The sequence below is a fragment of the Lissotriton vulgaris genome, chromosome 6 (assembly GCF_964263255.1).
Source record: "Lissotriton vulgaris chromosome 6, aLisVul1.2, whole genome shotgun sequence".
NCBI classification, from domain to species: Eukaryota; Metazoa; Chordata; class Amphibia; order Caudata; family Salamandridae; genus Lissotriton; species Lissotriton vulgaris.
In genome coordinates, this window is record NC_141694.1 from 1,256,584,783 (window position 1) to 1,256,606,557 (window position 21,775).

General features: G+C 46.7%; 1 protein-coding gene across 1 annotated transcript in view; it reads left to right on the forward strand.

Moving 5' to 3' along the window:
- The window catches only part of LOC147708720 (uncharacterized), a 241,214-nt gene that overhangs the window by 3,348 nt on the left and 216,091 nt on the right, over nt 1-21,775 (forward strand). Inside the window, exons 3-6 of the mRNA XM_086927370.1 lie at nt 9,257-9,403; nt 11,089-11,175; nt 13,777-13,852; nt 15,825-15,877. Of these exons, the coding sequence (XP_086783496.1) occupies nt 9,257-9,403; nt 11,089-11,175; nt 13,777-13,852; nt 15,825-15,877 (363 nt within the window). The remainder of the gene's footprint in view (nt 1-9,256; nt 9,404-11,088; nt 11,176-13,776; nt 13,853-15,824; nt 15,878-21,775) is intronic.

The window sequence follows — 21,775 nt, forward strand, 5'->3', positions numbered from 1 at the left end:
CCTAAATGAATAACCAGAACATCCATGCAAACTCCCCCCTTAACTACCTTACTCAGCGCTGGAATTAACTCATGCCACCTCATGCCCTCCTTCCCTTGCCAGTAACAACGAAAAGCCTAGGATCCAATGCTAGATTCAAATTCCTGGTCTTGTCCCATTCATATCGCTCCGCTTGTTTCATGAAAGAGTGTCCTAAGATGAGGATGGACAATCCTGCTATGGTCGGTCCCGCCTCCGCACCTGAAAAGACACATATGTGAGACAAGCAACAACAAATCAAGCCTTCTCCTCCCTGAAACCCCACATCCTGATGTATGTCTTATAACAGTCCAATTACCAGCACCCAAGTCGCATCAAATCCTCCCTCCCCACCCCTTCTTTGCCGCGTCTGTTGTTGGGCCTATACGAAAGGAGTGCGCCCCAAACAGTCTGGTGTTCTCACCCATAGCGCGAAGGGCATGCCGCAGAACCCAAAGTAGTTGCGCCGCTGACACCCGGCTACCCTCGGCCCGTTCAAAAACCTCACCCGCCTCATCACTCGCCCTGGACACCAGCATCTCACCCCGCACCGCGGGGCACACCGCCCGATCCGCCACACGTCCCTTGACAACCCACTTCCCCACTCCCCGTTGATCAGTCTTCGAGCGCCGCAATTAAACCGCCACCTCCATGGTTCGCAACTCCACCTCCCCCCACTGTACCCCCTGTTTCCCTCTTGTCCCCAGGGGCTTTGACACCCGAAAAGCCCCAAAATACATCCACAACATTAGCGTGGAAAACAGAATAGCTTCCTCTCTGTTGCGGCAAATCTCCGGTATGAGCCTTATCAAGTCGAAAAGAATCCCCGCCGTAACGGGTGGCGCTGTGAGGCATTGGCGCCTCGTTCCCACGCCCATCCTTCCAAAAAACATGCACCCAGTTCACCCGCCGACGGTGCATAGCCTCACCACAATTTTCCCATGAATGCTATGGCCGACTGCTTGCCCGCGATCGTCACCTTGGACATTTCTTTGTCCGTCATTGCCAAAATGAAGTGTACCACCTGCTCACCACTCACCCCATGACTGTCTAGCCGCATCACCCCACTGTCCAAAAAGTCCCGCCAAGCCTGCTCGTACGCCCTCCACGCTGAAACAGCCACTGATCCTTTTACCAGTTGAGCAACTCTTTCTCTCCTACTGATCACATCCCTGTCGGCACCGGCATCTTGCATTCATCCGCCTCCGTGGCTAGCCCATGGAACCTCTGCCACTGTGAACAAGACAAAGCATCCGCTATGTCATTGTCCACCCCCGGCACATGCCGGGCTTGAAACAAAATGTCATATTCCAAACATTGCAGCACAAATACCCTAAACAACTTGAGCACCTGTGGGTCCCTGGCCGACTGCTTATTCACGACATGTACCACCGATATGTTATCCACCTTAAAAATCACCTTTTTGTGTGCCAGCTCCCCTGCCCACACCGTCACCGCCACCATCAGGGGAAACCGTTCCAGAAATGCAATGCTCCTTCCCCCGTTCTGCCACCGTGGGGGCCAAACCTCAGCGCACCACTTCCCCTGCCAATACAGTCCAAAACCACCCACCCGCCGCGTCCAAGGAGATGGTCGCGTCCGATTCCCACTCCTCTGGGGGAGCCAAGGGAATACCATTAAATCATTCCAAGAACGCACGTCACATGCGCAGGTCTTCCTTCGTACCCACCGACAGGCGCAGATGATGGTGCGGTAGTGTCAAAGCGGAAAGGGACACGCCCAGACGTCTGCAAAAGGTTTGCCCCGCTCGCACCACCCGGCAAGCAAAGTTCAAGTGCCCTAAGAGAACCTGCAATTCCCGTACCGTTACCTTCTGCTTGGCCAACATGGTGTCAATCAACAGCAGCATATGCACCTTCTTACCTCCCAGCAAACGGGTCTCCATGGCTACAGAGTCTAGTTCTACACCCAGAAATGACAGCCCCGTACTTGGACCTTGTGTCTTCTCTGGTACCAGAGGCACACCCAGGTAGCCCATGAGCACTGTAAAACTGTCCAGCTGCTGCTGGCAGTCCACCGAACCAGGCAGTCCTACCAGGAAAAGTCATCCAGGTAGTGCGTCACCGTCTCTTTGCCCATGTGCCACAAAAAAAGCCATAGGCATAGCCATTCTTGGGGAGCCGCCTCTCTCCCCATGTCCCCCCATGCCCCCTCCCCTGCCCCTTCCCCCTCCTCCGTGCTGTCAATAAGCAAGGGGGGAAGACCCCCCGCTGTTCACCATGGTGGGCACGTCCCCCCCACCGCTCCACCCTTGTTCTGGGACCACGGCACCTCTCTTATTGCCACGTTTCCTCTTGTGGACGCCACCCCCCCTCGCCCGCTTCACCGCCGCGTCCCCTGCCCCTCCCTGGGCCGTGTCGCCCCCTCCCTAAACACCAAGGTAGGCCGCGCAACAGCGCCCCGCTTCCCACCTCGCGGGCGTTTGACAGGCGATTGCCACTCGCTGCGCTCCTAGAGGGTCTCACCATCACGTCGGGCCGCAGCATGTCAGTGCGGTTTGCATCCTCTAAGAGGTGGATGGCCTCTAGGACACGCGGATCCTCCAAGCACGCTATCCCTCTCTGTCAATGGGCCCCGTGCAGCGACGCTCCTCAGATCTCCTAGCTGACACCATTCACCGTCCCTCACAGCTGGTGACCAATGGCTCTCGCTGCCACTATCACGAGAAACGCACAACAGAACGCCACCACACCCACCACAAAGCTAAACAAAGCTTAAGTCAACTAAGCTAAACTGCCCAGTGTCCTCCGTGACCGGCTGTTCAATCAGTCATTTGTTACATGCACTACATACCCGCCAGGGTCTGAAAGGTGCAGGGGGGGAGGTGGGGGCCGCTACTGATTGAACAGCCAGGTCTTTCGTGTCCTCCTGAAGGTCAGCAGGTCTTGGGTCTGTCGTAGGCTCAGTGGGAGGGTGTTCCATGTCTTGGCGGTGAGGTGGGAGAAGGAACTCCCGCCGATGGTTGTTCTTCAGATGCGCGGGACAGTGGCGAGTGAGAGGTCGGCTGAGCGTAGTTGGCGGTTGGGGGTGTAGAAGGAGAGCCATCCGTTGAGGTAGGCCGGGCCGGTCTTGTGGAGGGCCTTGTGTGCGTGGATGAGGCGCTTGAAGTATATCTTCTTGTTGACGGGGATCCAGTGCAGGTTTCTCAGGTGGGGGTATGTGGTGATGTGGCCATGTCGTGGTACATCGAGGAGCAGTCGTGCCGAGGCGTTTTGGATGCGTTGTAGTCGATTGATGAGCTTGGTTGGGGCTCCCGCGTAGTGGGTGCTTCCGTAGTCGAGTCTGCTGCTGATGAGGGCCTGGGTGACTGTCTTTCTTGTATTTGTCGGGATCCATTAGTAGATCTTGCGGAGCATGCGGAGGGTGTTGAAGTAGGAGGAGGAGACATCGTTGACTCGCTTGGTCATTGAAAGTGTTGAGTCGAGAATGATTCCCAGGTTGCGTGCATGGTCGGTGGGGGTCGGGCTGCCCCCAGTGGCGTTGGCCACCAGGAGTCGTCCCAGGCTGACTGGTTGGAGCCGAGGATGAGGACCTCCGTCTTGTCCGAGTTCAGCTTCAGACGGCTGATCTTCATCCAGTCGGCGACGGCCTTCATTCCTTCATGGAGTTTGGCTTTGGCGTTGATGGGGTCCTTGGTGAGGGAGAGGACCAGTTGAGTGTCGTCGGCGTAGGAGATTATGTTGAGGTCGTGCTGTCGGGCGACGTGTGCAAGCGGGGCCATGTAAATGTTGAACAGTGTCGGGCTAAGGGAGGATCCTTGGGGTACGCCGCAGATGATCTCGGAGGTTTCGGAACGGAACGGGGGGAGGCGGATGCTTTGGGTTCTGCCGGGGAGGAAGGAGGTGGTCCATTCCAGAGCCTTGTCTCGGATCCCTGCGGAATGGAGCCGTTTGCTTAGTGTGCGGTGGCAGACGGTGTCGAAGGCGGCGGAGAGGTCTAGGAGGATGAGTGCTGCAGTCTCCCCATTGTCTAGCAGGGTCCTGATGTCGTCGGTGGAAGCGATGAGGGCGGTCTCGGTGCTGTGGTTGCTGCAGAACCCTGACTGGGAAGGGTCCAGGATTCTGTTCTCTTCGAGGTATCGGGTTAGCTGTCTGTTAACGATTTCCTCAATGACCTTGGCCGGAAAGGGGAGCAGAGAGATGGGTCGGATGTTCTTGAGGTCTCTTGGGTCCGCCTTGGGTTTTTTGAGTAGGGTGTTGATCTCAGCATGTTTCCAGCTCTCTGGGAAGGTCACGGTCTCAAGGGAGAGATTGATGACGTTGCGTAGGTGGGGTGCGATGGAGCTGACTGCTTTGTTGAAGACGTGGTGCGGGAATGGGTCCGACGGAGAGCCGGAGTGGATTGTGCTCATGGTCTTGATGGTGTCATTAACGCTCACGCTGGCCCAGGCTAGCAAGGGCACGTGGTAGATGGTGTGCGGAGGGTCTATTGTGTTGCTGTCAGTTGGGGATGTCTGGGTGTTGAAGCTGTCGTGGTTGTCTGCTATCCTGCGGTGGAAGAAGGTGGTGAGGGAGTCGCACAGGGCTTGCAACGGCAGGATGTCGTTGGTGTTGGAGCTGGGGTTGGAGAGTTCCTTCACGATGTTGAAGAGCTCCTTGGTGTCGTGTGCGTTGTTGTCGAGGTGGTCTTTGAAGAGGTCTTTTTGGCAGCCCTGATGAGGTGGTGGTGGTGGCGGATGGCGTCCTTGTGTGCTGCATTGCTGTCCAGAGTTTGTTCACTGTGCCATTTCTTCTCTAGTTTCCAACAGGCTTGCTTGGATTCTAGGAGTTCTGCGGTGAACCAGCTTGCCCTCTTGCTGGTGTCTCTGTGGGGGCTTTTCTTCAGCGGGGCGAGGGTGTTGGCGCAGTCCTCGATCCAGCGTCTGAGGTTGTGGGCAGCGACGTCGGTGTTGGAGGGTTCGGTGGGGGGGCTGAGAGCGAGGTTTGCATGTAGTTGGCCTTCGGTGATTTTGCTCCAGCAGCGCCGGGGGGTCTGTTGGGTGCGGTGGTGTGTGGTGGGTTTCTGGAAGGTGAAGTGGCTGCAGCGATGGCCGGTCCAGAGGAGTGGCTGACGGAGACATGCAGGCTTGAGGAGAAGATGGGGTCGAGCGTGTGGACGGCAGAGTGGGTGGGTGTTGTGACGAGTTGTCTCAGTCCGAGGTTGGCGAGGTTATTCATCAGGGTTGTGGATGTGTTGTTGATGTTGTTCTCAAGGTGAAAGTTCAGGTCTCTGAGGAGGATGTAGTCGGTGGAGGTCAGGGTGGAGGTGGTTGAGGTCTTTCATGCCGGGTGGTTTGTTGGCTCTGTGGCTGGTGTAGCTGCAGTTCCGGCAGGTGAAGGGACCGTGTGTGCGTTTTGGGGCGGCCTTGAAGCAGTTGTGGGTCTGTCCGGGGTTGAGAGCGTGCAGAGTGCTGGCATCGTAGTGGCGGCGGTCGTCATGGTGGGTGCGAGGGCCAGGGGTTCTGCCGCTAGGCGCGGTCCAAGCACGAACAGGTGCAGCTAGCCAGTGGCATATATGGAGAGGTGGGAGTGAAGCAGCTGGGAGGCGGGGCAGCGAATAGGCAGTCAGGGGGGCGGAGCCGCAGGGGACACAGCAGCGGGGCGGTGAGGGGTGACAAAGGAAACAGAAGGCAAAAGGGCACAACAATTGAGGGGGAAACGAGTGGAACAGAGGGCAGAAAGGTCACAAAAAGGGCAAAAAGATCACAAGAATACAAGGGGAAACGAGTGGTACAGAAGGCAAAAGGTCACAAGAAGGGCAAAAAGGTCACAGAAAAAAGAGGGGAAACGAGTGGCACAGAAGGCAAAAGGTCACAAGAAAGGGCAGAAAGGTCATCAAAAATGGGGGGAAACAAGTGGCACAGAAGGCAGAAAGGTCACAGAAATGCAGGGGCAGCTAAGCAACAGAAGGCAAAAATTGGCAGAGAGACACCGGGGCCGCCAGGGGAGCAGAAGGAAAAAACGGGCAGAGAGACACAGAGGCAGTGAGGGGAGCAGAAGTGAAACCAGGGAGAGAGACACGGGGGCAGCGAGGGGAACAGAGGGAGAGAACGGGCACAGACCACATACAGGCAGCGGGGGAGACAGACAACAGCAGTCACAGACAACAATGAAAATGCAGTCACTACAACAGGAGCAATGAAAGAAAATACAGGCAATACAATGGAGGATGAGCAAACCTTCTGCCTACCTCTGGTCACCAGGGATCAGGCGCAAGTGGTAGCCTGCGGGTGGAGGAGGGCCTCGAACCTCTTCAGCAGCGGCAGCTGGGCATGGAGGCACAAGCGGTGCTGTGCGGAGGGGGAGCGACCTACCTGGAAGGGTCAAGGGTCGCTCTCCTCACCGCGCACCGGGCGACCTATATGGGGAGGTTCGGAGGGAGGAGCAGCTGGGAGGCGGGAGGTGGAGGCAGCGAATGGGCAGCTCGGGGGGAGGGGCCGTAGGGGATGCAGCTGCGAGGGGCGACAAAGGAAACAGAAGGCAATAGGGCACAACAATTGAGGGGAAACGAGTGGCATAGAAGGCAGAAGCTCACAAAAAGGGCAAAAGGTCACAAATATACAGGGGGAAACGAGTGGCACAGAGGCACAAAGGTCACAACGAAAGGGCAGAAAGGTCACAAAAAATGGGGGGAAACTAGTGGCACAGAGGCACAAAGGTCACAAGAAAGGGCAGAAAGGTCAGAAAAATCGTGGGAAATGAGTGACACAGAGGCACAAAGGTCATAAGAAAGGGCAGAAAGGTCACAAAAAAAGGGGGAAACGAGTGGCATAGAGGGCACAAAGGTCACAAGAAAGGACAGAAAGGTCACAAAAAACGGGGGGAAACGAGTGGCACAGAAGGCAGAAAGATCACAAGAAACAGCAGAAAGGTCACAAAAAATGGGGGGAAACGAGTGACTCAGAGGGTACAAAGGTCCCCAGAAAGGGCAGAAAGGTCACAAAAAACAGGGGGAAACGAGTGGCACACAGGCACAAAGGTCACAAGAAAGGGCAGAACAGTCCCAAAAAACGGGGGGAAACGAGTGGCACAGAGGCACAAAGGTCACAAGAGGGGCATAAAGATCACAGAAAAATGGGGGGAAACGAGTGGCACAGAAGGCAAAAGGTCACAAGAAAGGGCAGAAAGGTCACAAAAAACGGGGGAAAAGAGTGGCACAGAAGGCAGAAAGGTCACAGAAATGCAGGGGCAGCTAAGCAACAGAAGGCAAAAACGGGCAGAGAGACACCGGGCAGAGAGGGGAGCAGAAGGGAAACCGGGGAGAGAGACACGGGGGCAGCAAGGGGAACAGAGGGAGAGAACGGGCAAAGCCACGTACAGGCAGCAGGGGAGACAGACAACAGCAGTCACAGACACAACAATGAAAATGCAGTCACTACAACGGGAGCAATGAAAGAAGATACAGGCAATACAATGGATGATGAGCAAACCTACAGCCTACCACTGGCTACCAGGGATGAGGCGCAGGTGGTAGCCTGCGGGTGGAGGAGGGCCTCAAACTTCCTCAGCAGCGGCAGCTGGGCAGGGAGGCACAGACGGTGCTGTGCGGAGGGTGAGCGACCTACCTGGAAGGGTCAAGGGTCGCTGTTGTGTCACAAACACCAAAATGGTGGCTAATGACACAAGATGGCCGGTTATAAAACCCCCAAGCCCAAAACTAGCCTAACCCAAGCCCAACAAGCCCAACGCCAGCCCAATGGAGCCCAACCAGCCCAATGAGCTCTGGCTGTCAAGTCCAAACCTAGCCCAACCCCAGGCCCAACAAGCCCAACACCAGCCCAATGGAGCCCAACCAGCCCAATGGGCTCTGGCTGCCCCCCCGGGCAGCCAGAGCCCATTGATGATGCATCCCGAGATGATGCATCCCAAATGCAAAAATAACGGGCGCAAAGGGGCAGATTCTGAGATCTGCCCGTTTGCAACCGGGTTTTCCTTTGATGGATGTGGGCCTAAATCCGGACATGGGAGCAAATTAAATTGCGTGGGTCTTGTAAGTATGGGGCAACCTGGCTTCCTCTGCAAAGTGATTGTAACGTGGCATAAATAAAATAAGAAACTGTGACTTTTTCAATTAGGAAATAAATGTTACATTCTGAGTATGACAAAATAGGTTGTCTGGGAGCTACCCTTTCTATCAGGAAAAGGATTGGGTCAACAATAGCAAAAATTCAGAGTTCCTTCTCCTGGATTCACTATTTATCAAATCTTTAATTAGTCATGGGGTCTTCCCTAGAGAAGCAAGGGGGTTTGTAGTGTTACAGTAGTTACCAAATTTACACTTCAATGAAAATGGTGCCCACAAGTATCAGCAAAAACATGAAACAATAGTGTTGTTGTATAAAAATATTGATCAATTATTTATTTAAAAAACATAATGCAAACAATTTATAATAAGTCACAACATGTACAAAATTACAAATTTATTCTAGGTTTTTACAAACGCAAAAAACATTCATCATTTTAAAACAATTATTATTAAAACATCATACTGTCAATTATACAATGGTTTTTGTTAAAAATTACTGGGACATAGGAACGAAAAAGTGTCGACGCAGCGTTTCGGTGCCTCTTTATTTTGCACCTTCTTCAAGGACTCGTTCACGATTCAGTTATTCTACTCTGAAAACATACAGTGATACATAATGTTAGGCCCATATTTTCGTACATTTGCACATAGATATTTAATAACATTTCTAGACTTAGCTGATATTTGGTAACTATGAACATCAATACAAAGGCGCTTGATGAATGTTTTTTGCGTTTGTAAAAACCTAGAATAAATTTGTAATTTTGTACATGTTGTGACTTATTATAAATTGTTTGCATTATGTTTTTTAAATAAATAATTGATCAATATTTTTATACAACAACACTATTGTTTCATGTTTTTGCTGATACTTGTGGGCACCATTTTCATTGAAGTGTAAATTTGGTAACTACTGTAACACTACAAACCCCCTTGCTTCTCTAGGGAAGACCCCATGACTAATTAAAGATTTGATAAATAGTGAATCCAGGAGAAGGAACTCTGAATTTTTGACATTCTGAGTATGGTAAGAACTTCCTGAATGCAGGCATATGAGTACAAGTTAACCCATGCCATGACTTTTTTTTTATGACAATGCATAAACATGCATCTCCACCACAAGTATTTTGCCATACAAAAACAATCAGTGTCCCCTTGCTTCACATATACAGAGGTCAGAGACATGTACTCTCTTCTGTGTTACTTCCTGTAGATCAGTGAACAGGTGTTACTGACACTTGGCCCAATGGCGACTCTGCTTCCCCCAGACCAGCTGGCTTTGGAACTACCAGGGGTGTTCCGAGAGATATTATACCTCCAGGCAAGCCTGCCGAAAGAGAACACCTTTGGCCTGATAAAGGTATGTCTGGGGCAAATGTACCCCTCAGAAATATCTACTGTAGGTTTGAATGAATTATGTCCATGGTGTATCGAAGCGAATCATAAGGGGGTGTCTAGTGAGAAAATGTTGGGTTTGGGGGTATTCTCTGCTTGTCTTTCAGATCTCTGCTGGATTTTTCTGTAGCTTTCAACACATCTGACCTAGAGCCCAGATCAGAGTGGTCATTATCTGGGTCTTCTCTTTTTTTCACCAGGGATATCATAGTTGGGCCTTCATTACAAGTGACACAATAATTCTGATGGTACAGGTCTCATTGGAATCATGATGTTTGGAGGAATATGGCAGCTCTGCTGTGTTTCCTCAAAAGCCCGGGGAAAAACAAGTACAGTAAATGAAATTTGACGCCCATATGTTATTGCTCCCAAAATGTGAGTCCTTGTTATTTGCCCTTCCTGGACTCACAGTGAAATAGCAGATTATGATAGGTCACTCATAATGAGGGTCACAGTAATGCAGATGGAATCTAAGGAATTACAGAAATTATTTGCACTGGTGCATTATTTTTTAAAACCCTTTCATTTTCAATTTTCTTGGGAGAAACTGCCTTTTTGTGTGGTCAGTGCACCACTACATAGAGGAAAGTAATGCTTTTGGAGATTGATTGTGTCAAAAAAGTAAAACTTTGAATCAAGACCATGTCATGTTTTCTTCCTTCACTTTATTAGCCTTCCTGCCTCACTAGGAGTTAAAAACAAACTTGTTCACAACTTTTTAATGTATAACTTATTTTTACTTTTTCTGTAACCCCCATATTGAGACAGTAACATTATCCAACTGGTTTTATTGTTACAATTGTACTTGATACCACTCATAAGAATTGTAATCATGGGCCCCTTCTATGGATCCAGATCACTTCTTCCCTTTAACCTCCATCGTTGGACCAACACCTACCTTATTTTTCATGAGTTGGTTTATATACTTTGGAAAAGGTTTTCACATTTTTTTAAATCTGTCCTTGTATGTTTTCTTAATAGCTATAGTTCACACGTGCCTCATAAATGTCCTATAGAAAACATCTAAAAGCTTGGGAACTTACCATATACACTTTGTAACACCCAATGTCACCTTTCCCCCTATAGCAGCCTTATCAACAACTTCTATCTTAAGATCCGTATCAACTCTCCCCTCTGAGAATTCTGATCACCTCTCCTCTCCCTTTTGGGTATTTGCATCAAATCTCTTGGGATCCTGAACTTCACTTGCCACAGAAGATCTTACTCTCCTACCTCTTGAGGATTCTCACCCTGTAAAGCTTCTGATCACTTTTTCCTTCGTGGTGATACTGATTACCTCTCCCCAGTCAACCACTGACCACCTTGAGAGTGTGGATCGCCTGTCCACCACAAGGATCTAGATCACTTCAATCCCCTTGACTGCCTTGAACTTCTTTCGTGAAGATGGAGCTTGATCCTGTCCTCTAATTTTTAAAGTGATGCTTATTCATCCTTAGGAAGGGCCATGTCCCAAGTGGTGTCAGATGGCTGTGATTTTGTTGCTTAGTTGGTCAAGATCTGTTGTTTATGTGCAGTAATCATTTAATATAGTTGGAAATGAATGTGATAAATGAAATTGAAAGCCATATGGATGAGTGCTCTCTTTCTAAAGGCTTCTCCCTTACTAATTTCATGTTCTTTTCCATTCAGCCTCTCGAACATTTCCTTAGAGCTGGTGTCACAAAAGCTTGCAAGGAGGCTTCTTTACCCGAAGGGTTTGCAGCACTGCACAATATGGTAGGGGATTTTTTGAGTAGACTCTTCTATCATGAAATCACTGTATCTTCTGAACAATAAAGATGATCAGCTGGTGTGATGGACACAAATCCTGATTATATAGTAGAGATGTGGATTCCACTCCTGCCCATTTACTGACACCTCTCATGAGAGAGCACTAAAAAAAGTCCCCTGTTATCTTTATCACAGAAGGCTGAAAATGCCACCCATTGTCTTTAAAAATCAAAGGAAATGATGGATGGAGCGTTGACAATACAAGCACTCACCCCAGTCAACGGATCTGGGTTTAATCCATCACCGTTCTTTAGCCCACTCTGCCACCCCAGTTCAGACATGGCCATGTGCAAATCAGTCTGACCCTGTGCCTCATGGGAACAGTCCAGCCCGAACTGCCAAGCCATGCCTTCCCTGGAACGGAAACAAGCTAGCGAGGACCGGTTTCTGGCATTTCAGCCGTCTTCAGCCCGGCTTGCTTGAATCCAGTGGCAAAGTGAGCAAGGGACTCACGTCTGAGCACACCCTGCCAACTTATGGCGAACAAAGAAAAAGCAAAGGAAATGATGGACGGAGTGTTGACAATACAAGCACTCACCCCCAGTCAACTGATCTGGGTTTAATCCATCACCGTTGTTTAGCCCACTATGCCTTCCCAGTTCAGACATGGCCATGTGCAAATCAGTCTGACCCTGTGCCTCATGGGAACAGTCCAGCCCGAAATGCCAAGCCATGCCTTCCCAGGACCGGAAACAAGCTAGCGAGGACCGGTTTCTGGCATTTCAGCTGTCTTCAGCCCGGCTTGCTTGAATCCAGTGGCAAAGTGAGCAAGGGACTCACGTCTGAGCATACCATGCCAACTTATGGCGAACAAAGGAAATCAAAGGAAATGATGGACGGAGCTTTGACAATACAAGCACTCACCCCCATTCAACTGATCTTGGTTTAATCCATCACCGTTCTTTAACCCACTCTGCCACCCCAGATCAGACATGGCCATGTGCAAATCAGTCTGACCCTGTGCCTCTTGGGAACAGTCCAGCCCGAACTGCCAAGCCATGCCTTCCCTGGACCGGAAACAAGCTACCGAGGACTGGTTTCTGGCATTTCAGCCGTCATCTGCCCGGCTTGCTTGAATCCAGTGGCAAAGTGAGCAAGGGACTCACGTCCGAGCATACCCTGCCAACTTATGGCGAACAAAGGAAAACCAAAGGAAACGATGGACGGAGCGTTGACAATAAAAGCACTCAGCCCCAGTCAACTGATCTGGGTTTAATCCAGCACCGTTATTTAGCCCACTCTGCCAACCCAGTTCAGACATGGCCACGTGCAAATCAAACTGACCCTGTGCCTCATGGGAACACTCCAGCCCGAACTGCCAAGCCATGCCTTCCCTGGACCGAAAACAAGCTACCGAGGACCGGTTTCTGGCATTTCAGCCGTCTTCAGCCCGGCTTGCTTGACTCCAGTGGCAAAGTGAGCAAGGACTCACGTCTGAGCATACCCTGCCAACTTATGGCAAACAAAGAAAAACCAAAGGAAATGATGGACGGAGCATTGACAATACAAGCACTCACCCTCAGTCAACTGATCTGGGTTTAATCCATCACCGTTCTTTAGCCCACTCTGCCACCCCAGTTCAGAACTGGGGTGGCAGAAAGGGCTAAAGAACGGTGATGGATCAAACCCAGATCTGTGGACTGGGTGTGAGTGTTTGATTGGTTCAGATGCTCCGTCCATCACCACCCCCTTTTGTACCACTTTGTTTGCCATAGGTTGGCAGGGAATGCTCACACGTGAGTCCCTTGATCACTTTGCCACTGGATTAAAGCAACCCGGGCTGAATACGGCTGAAATGCCAGAAGCCGGTCCTTGGAAGCTTGTTTCCGGTCCAGGAAAGGCATGGCTTGGCAGTTTGGGCTGGACTGTTCCCATGAGGCACAGGGTCAGACTGATTTGCATATGGCCATGTCTGAACTGGGGTGGCAGAGTGGGCTAAAGAACGGTGATGGATTAAACCCAGATCTTTTGACTGGGTGTGAGTGTTTGATTGATTCAGATGCTCCGTCCATCACCACCCCCTTTTGCACTGCTATTGCCAGAGATCAGCTTTTAAAAATCAGTGGCACACACACATCACACTCACAGATGTATTTTCACCAAAACGCTCAGGGGTAGTGTTTTTAATATCTCAAACCCTTTGATCGCCCAATGTAATGATTGGGTTTCTCATTTGTTTAAGCATCAGCCCCTCAGCTGCTTTCTATTTTCCAATGTGGCCTCATTATGAGCTGGCTGCAAATTGGTTTGAGGACACCGGGTCCTGGAATCTATAATTCTTGAATGTTATCCCGCTTCAAATGCCGGCTATCATGAGTTTTCCCTAGAATGAGAATAACAACTTGGACCCAGAGTTACCAAAATATTTGGGATAATAAATACGCATTTCGGCTCCTGAAAGAGAGCTGGGATTGTGAGGAAGGTCTTAACTACACACAGCTCTGTTATCCACAGTATCAGAGATCCTATTCTTCTGCACATTACAGTATGTGGGACCATAAATGATAATCGCCCCCTCACTAAATATTGTCGTCTTTTCTTTGGCAGATCTCTGCCCAGGAACCTCTGTCTCACAAAGGGCAAGCAGCTAAACAGACAGCAAATGAGCTACTCCTCCTGCTTGGTGAGTACAGGATTGGTAAATCCTCAAACCCCATTTATTTTTTAGTCTAAAAATGTAACTAATTGAAAGAGTGAACTTATTCATTGGTTATTGTCTATTACTATTCTCCTTTGCTTCTGGCTGTGCCCTCCCCACATATCTCTATATTGCCTCCTTTGCCAATGCTTGTGCATTGCTAGTTCCACCTATGCCCTTATCACTGCTATTGCCAGTTTCTATCCATGCCTTGTTGATAAATCACATGAATGCATCTCCACTGTCCATGGATCCTCTGAACATTACCTTTGCTCTTGTCTCCAGGCTCATTCTGTTACTCATAACTTTCCTCAGAACCTTGCAAATGCTTTCTCTGTCGATGCATCTTCTACTCACGCTGCTTTAGTTCCTTTCTGTCTCTGCTTCCTCTACCATGCCTCATCAGTAAACACTAATCACCTCCTCACACCCCGTGGCCATACATATTCCTTTTTTCTCATCCCTTCTTTCCTCTTGCCTGCAAACTGTCCATGCTCCTACACAATCCCTACAACAATGGCTGTTTATAGACACCTCCTTTGTTCATGTCTCCTCTCCTCATGCATGTGCCCATACATTCTCTGTTATTGCCTTCACTGCCTTACTCTTTACTATATCTGTTCAGTTGTATTTTTTAACAAGTATGATTTCCATCACAACTAGATTTTGAGGCTAAACAGGAAAGAGATTGCCAAAATTCAGTGCAATACAAACAAGTAAATCTTTATTCGTAGTACTTTGTCAAATGTGATGATGGTGAACATATTCTCAAACACTTATGACAAGGGAGGGCTTTGGACTGCTATGGTTTATCAGCCTGCATTTAGAGACCAAAATCTGATCTATGTTGGCAGTCTGGTATAGATCTGGGAAGCCTAACTTTACAATCTTTATTCTCTACCTCTAGCCTTGTCGATCCAGTCTTTGGATTCCTATTTACCTGCACCTCAGTTTAAACCTAGATTTTACCCTGCCAACGAGCATCCTGGTTACAGGCCTGGATACTCATGTTTTGCATCTTGGCAATATATTTGTGAACATCAAGCAATAGGCTTAGGCTATCTTATGTTAATATGATTTATTATTGCGCATAAGTCATCCCACGGCTTCATCATGATTGAATTATTCTTTCCATATTGAGTGCCCAATGTTTTTGAAACTTTTGGAACCATAGAATAGGCATAGACTACCAAGCAGGAAATGATCTAGATTTGAATACCAGAAAACTGACTAACAGCATGTTTTTCAGTTCCAACAGTTGCTAAAAAATTTCTGTAGGTCTAGGTCCAGTTGTCCTAGCGAGAGGTTGTCTCTAGAATGTACCTTAGGTTCTCGACTTTGCGAACTGAAAGAAACCTTGCTATGTATGGATATTCCCTTGCTGGTATGATGTTCCTGAAAGGATGGCTTCTTGTTTACAAACTGATTTCCGATGCAGCCTCTTGGCATGATCAGCACTCGGTGCCCTTGTTTTTCCAACCCCTGTTGGTTAGTATTCTGGCCCTCCTCTTTTCTTTTTGAGGGTTTCTTATCATGCTACTGATCTCTACCTCTAGGTTTGTTTGGCCAGCAAATATGCTCTTTATAATATTCCGACTGTGAATTGGGCCGTGATCTCCTTAAAAAGACTAGGGTGCAGTAGGGAGAAGACACTTCTCTGGATGCATGCCCCATCTTTATGACACTCATCTTGTTGCACTGCTATTCCAGGTCCCACTAGCTACTGTGTCTTATAGTAAACACAGAAGACATTTACATAGTATGAATATTAGAGTTATTGTGAACAGGTGAGAACCATTTCAATTTATTGTTCATAGATTGTTTTACATTAAACCCTATAATTGGTGATGATCTGAAACCAAAGACAATAATTCAATCAAACAGTCTGATAGATGAAGGGCCTACCATCTGGTTAGAAAAGTAATTGCTAATTTTAAATATTTTTGCCTCTCTCTAGAGACAACTCAAAGTAAACTACTGGATGCAGGAGCTCAAGCGTCTGGTATTGAGGTAAGTAGTATAAGGCTGTGTCTCCAGAGAGCCTGTGCCACGGGTTAACATTAAGGGGAAGGTGCAGCAGTTTACAACATGTTTATCAGGATCTAAGATGCCTAATTTGTTTTATTTAGAGTGCTAATTTCCCGGTTAGCACAAGGGTTATGTAGAGAGACAAACTGAATAGTCTGGTAGAGTTTCTATGGTGTATTAATGTTATGGAAAAAGCTCTAGAGCGTGAGTGTGAAATGCTTTTATGAGTACTCTCTTGACCATGCAGGTATACAAGGCAGGTTTCTTTGTGTTTGGGATACCAACTGATACATGGATGAAAGCTGAAAGGAGTAACAGTGTCAACACACCATATGGCAACTAAAGAGGGATTCTGGGACAGCCCTTTGCCTGTGTGGGAGAGCTTCCTTCAAGTATTGGCCAGATGAAATGTTTGTCATGTTTTGGTATCAGTCCAATGCATTTTGTGTTTGTGTATATTTCCATATGTTCGAAATTGTTTTGGAGAGTTTTAAAAAAAAAATCTTTTGTTTTGCTCTTTACTGCTGCCATCATTATGGAGTGCATAAAGCTGCGCTAGATCTTGTGAGTGATTGATTTAGGGGTAAAGTGTCAATTGCTTTGCTCAGTAATTTTTTAACCCCTTGGGCGCGGCCGCGATTCTGCGCCTGTGCGGCTTTTTTTAAGAGTTGGCGGGTTCCTGACTGCCCCCAGCCGTCATCAGCACACGAGCACCGTGATGCATGACGGCTGGGGGTCGTCATCAGCATGGAAGGGGTTATTAAACTGCAAACACTTGCAATGTTCAGAGTTTGGCTTTTCTATTCTGACTTTATTATATGGCTTTTGAGAGCCCTCTTTCCAGGAGGAGCTGCCTGAGGGAACCTAAGGCCCTTCCATAAATGACTGTGATGTTTCAGTGCAGAACCAAGCGTCTTTTTAATGCATTGCCAACGTTTCAACTGGCCATGTGCCTATTGCATTGTATTGTAATTGCATTTGTATAGCGCTTACTACCCTGATGAGGCGTCAAAGTGCTTTTTCGACGAGTAGCACGCTACTCCGGGACCCATAGAGGATTAGTGTTGAATTAGTATTGTGAAACATGCAAGTAAATTTTAAGTGGTGGATAGGTTAAGAAGTTATCTGGTTTCGGAAGAATAGCAGAAGGATAGAAGAGGAAAATGGGGTTTATATTTATATCGCGCTTGTTACCCCTGATGGGGTGTTGAAGCATGCTACTCCTGAAACCCATAGAGGATTAGTGGTGAATTAGTATTGTGAAATATGAAATTAATTTGAGTGGTTGATATGTTAGTCAGTTATTTGGATTGAGAAAAGTTGGGGAGGGGTTAAAAAGGGGAAAAGGTTTGCATTTTTATAGCACTTGTAACCCTGATGGGGTGTTGATACGCTTTATTGCCGAGTAGCACACTATTCTAGAACCCATAAAGGATTAGTGGTGAATTAGTATAGTGGATAAGAAATTTGAGCAGTGAACATGTTAGTCTGTTATTTTGATTGAAAAGGATAGTGGAGGGATAGAAGAGTGAAGGCTTTTTTTCTTCTTCTTTTGTTTTAGGACATAGCAGTACGAGGAGGCTTTTGGATGAGCAAAAAGGGCTTTTAGAGGGGAAGAGTTTAGAAAGGTTTGTTTTGGAGGATCGGTATAGTAAAAGAGGTGCCAGATTATGCAAGGAGGGGTAGAGTAGGAGAGAGTCTAGAAAGGGTTATTTTGGGGATCATAGTAGTGGTATGGGTTTGGGATAAATGGGAGAGTGGATGTAGAGGATATATTGATAGATTTATAGGGTGAGAGATAAGGTAGTGCATTGGAAAGAGTAGTAGAAAGAAGTTTGAGATGAGTCAGAAAGTTGGCCTAGAAGATATATTGAGAGAAGTGTAGGCTGAGAAATAGGGTAGTGCATTGGAAATGTTAAATTAGAAGAAAGTGATAAATATATAGATCCGTAAGTACATTGAAAGTATATAGATGCATAAAGGAGGTAAGTATATGTAGATTAAAGCTATTGATAGACGTACAGGATGAGAAATAGGGTAGTGCATTGGAGATGCTTTTTCAAGAGAAAAGTAACAAACACACAGATCCAAGTACATGGAAGTACATAGAGCACAATGGAAATAAGTACGTGTGAACCAAAGATGATTTTTTTTTTAACAACATAATAATTCTACATGTTTATACAAAGCAATACACAAAGATAGGTACATAACTATAGTGAATTCATCAAAATGAGGGAAGAGGAAAGGATGTCCTATCTGTTCCCCGGAACTGAGTAGAAATTATCAAGAGTGGATAGGACACTTGTAACCACTTATACCAAGAGAAGTGTTGTAAAACCCTCATAAACGATGTGTATAACGAGAAGCGGTATATCTTGTTCTCCGCCCCACACAAACGTTATGGCAGCAATCATCGGGTTTGACAAATTGTATCTTGCCAGCCTCACCCGAGGCGTTCTCTGTTTTTTTCGTGGCAGTCTCGAGAGAAGTTTCGAATAACCCCACAAAAATTGGCACAAAAAGGGAAAGTAAAATAGTTTCCAGCCGATAAGGGTACACTTTTATTAATATCGTTGGACAACTAGGTTAAAAAAAGGATCGATATGCTCACTGGAATTTTAGGAGTCCATAGCATATATTAGTAACATTGACAGAACGTCGACATGTTTCTGCTCTATTGGCCCGTGGGTCTAAGAGCTTTCGTCAGGACAAAGACAACAATAAACAAAGAAAAATCTACATATCACTATTTGTGATGTAGAAGGGTAGAGGTTTATATTTTCAGTCTTACCCTTATGAGGTTCTATGAAGTCACCTATAAAGAAAGAGGTGGGGTCACTAGTGGCAATTAACCAATGTACAAGAAATAGTTAAAAATGGAAATACATTGTACCATTTTCATGCAAGCGCAATTGAGGCTTATTTCAGGAAATTGAGAACAAAATGAACATGTGGGCGAGTAAAAGGTGGCGACATATTAACAGACTGGCGTATATTGTGACAAGTAATTTACCCCGAAAAGAAGATTAACATACCTCTAAGTCGGGTGAACTTTTAGAAATGAACCTATTAGGAAAAACGGGAATAATGAATGTTTTTCCGCGTTCGTAATCGCAAGAAAGTCTGTGATACCCCAAGTGAGGTCTTACCTTAAATATGTTAAAAAAGGTTCCCTCAGGAGGTATGGACAGATTGTCCCAGGCTATAACGGTATCAAAGGAGGGGGGTATTAGTCACTCTGATACTGTAAAGTTGTGTTGGGCGCGGGCAATGAGGGGATGACTTACCCGCAACGGAAGCGTGTTCCGCGTCTTGTGCTGACTCTGCCTCCTGGACGCCGGGAGCACGCTTCCAATGGCGTTTTAACTGCACTGGTCACAGAAATGGAAGAAGGACCTTTGTTTTGAAACGAAGAACAACTTTAACAGGTTAGATGACATATTTTTAGGTCATTCTGTACGTCTAAACCTAATTATATGTTATGTACAACATGGTCTCATAATTGTCAAGACACTAACCCAGAAAAAATGTTTTGAAAAATTGTTACTGACTCAACCCGTTTGCAGGGGAATGCACATTGCTGAAGGGGATTGTCATACTGCGAGCATCAGCGTGCAAAGTGGTGCCAACAAATGTCATCATTTAGACCATATTTATTGGTCTTGAGGCGGTCCACCCAGCGTTGTTCTTTTTCGTATAGTACCTTTTCAACGTTGGGTGTATTGTCTGGAACTTTTTCTATAAACTATGCTGTGAGAAATGCTGAGTTATTGATATACATTGTACACACTGCAAAATGCATATAAGCAGACGCACGGTTCTCCGTTGCATTTTTATAACAACTATATTCATGTACAAACATAGCAAAATTCACAGCAAGATCGTCCCAACCACCCTTTATTGGCCTCTTTTTTTTGCAACCTGCCTAGCTCACAAGTGACAAAGAATCAAAAAGAATGAAAAAATACTCTGTGTATGAATTGTTCCAACATCAGATGAGTACACAGTGTTACTTTGTGTTACTGATGCAACTACAATAAACATGTAGCTGAGTAATGTGAAATGAGGGAGCAACAAAATACTCCAAAAGAGGCCAAAACATGAATTGCTTAAAGGTGTATTGAGAGTGATGTAGCTGGGGAAATTTTATTTTGCAAGAAGTGCAAAAAAACAGCGAGTGCAGGTATTAGCAAATATATTATTAACTTGAGATGCCCCTTTAAATCACAGGGGCATATTTATAAAAATGTTCGGTGCTACACCAAATTTGGCAACGCCGCTCTCCAAAAATTTTTAAACACAGGGATGCGCCATATTCACAAGAATAGGGCACACCCCTGTGTTTCCGCTAGTGCAAACAAAAGCTGCCTAGCATCAACACAGGCAACCTGCCGCCATGTTGCAAGGGTGCCAGCGCTGCAGAGGCGATTGTTTATGTACAGGAAGGGAGACCTTCCCGCACATAAACAATCAATAATGGTGATGTGCCCTTTCTATATGTGTTGCAGAATGCGTTTCCATAGTTTAAACTTGCCCATTGAAAGAGCAAAAATCAACGAGCTATGAATGAAATGAATAATTTCTACTTGTATCGCAATTCAAAGTCCAGTAATTTCTTGGCATTCGTTTTTGGCGCTGACTCAGCCTTATAAATTAGGGGCAGTGTCAAAGTGCAATGTGTGTTGAAATACTGAGGGGCATATTTACAAGCCTCCACCGCCACCACAACGTCACTGGCTGTGATGGCAATTGGGGCTTCGCCTTATTTACATGGCAGCGTTAAACCACCTAACATGGCTTAACGCTGCCTTGTAAATAAGGCACCCTTTCATGCTGTACTCAGCGTGAAAGGGGAGGGCAATGGGTGCTGCGGTGGGCATTCCATCACCACGCCCATTGATTTTGACGTTGCCCCTATTTACAAGGGTGGCATAAATAAGAGGCAGCCTTGCAAATATCAAAGACCCCCTGTAATTGGATGTGATACCTGGAACAGGGTAAAACATACAATGAAAAACAACAATCCCAGGCAATATGTGACAAAAGCAATGTGAAGAAAAAGTTCAAGAAATAATTATTAAAAAATCATACAGTTTAATTATTTCAGCAAATGATGTTTACAACCTTTGTTTTGGTCAAATCGGCACTGACCCCGCACTGACAGAGTCAAGGAGGCTTAAATTGCCCATAAAGAGTGCACACTTTTATCAGGAGCCAATCCCAGGGTCCCATACTGTGCCTCCGTCACCACTACATCTCTGTGGGACGTTATTTATTTCCGCATTTTATCCGTATGCGTTTTATTAACCAATACACCAGAGTGCTTGTTTTCGTAACTAATAAACACATACTCAGTGTTCGTTTGTAAGCGACACGGATAGGTCTCTCCAAACAACGATTGCCCCTTTTAAAAATTCTACCACATTTCTGAAGTATTACACCTCACAACAAGATTTCGTTCTAAAGCTATATATGCTTGAGCGACAATAATCTCAGATTGCTCTACTGCCTTGGATTTTAGAAATTTTTGTGTTTGATGGTTATTTCCTGACAAAGACACCTCCAGTGTCGAAACGTGCTTCGAAGAAACCATTTATCTTTGTACCAAATTGTTGATTTTGCAATGAATTTTGAATGTATTAATGAAAATTATCGACTGCTGTTTTTAAATGTTAACATCATTTGCTGAAATTATTAAAATGTCTGATTTTTTAATAATTTTTTCTTGAACTTTTTCTTCACATTGTTTTTGTCACATATTGCCTGGGATTGTTGTTTTTCATTATAAACAAGAGGCAGCACCAGATTTAAGACCAGGGAAAACCTGGTCTTACCCTTGTGCAATGTGGAGAAATGCTTTATTTCTCCTCGTCTTTG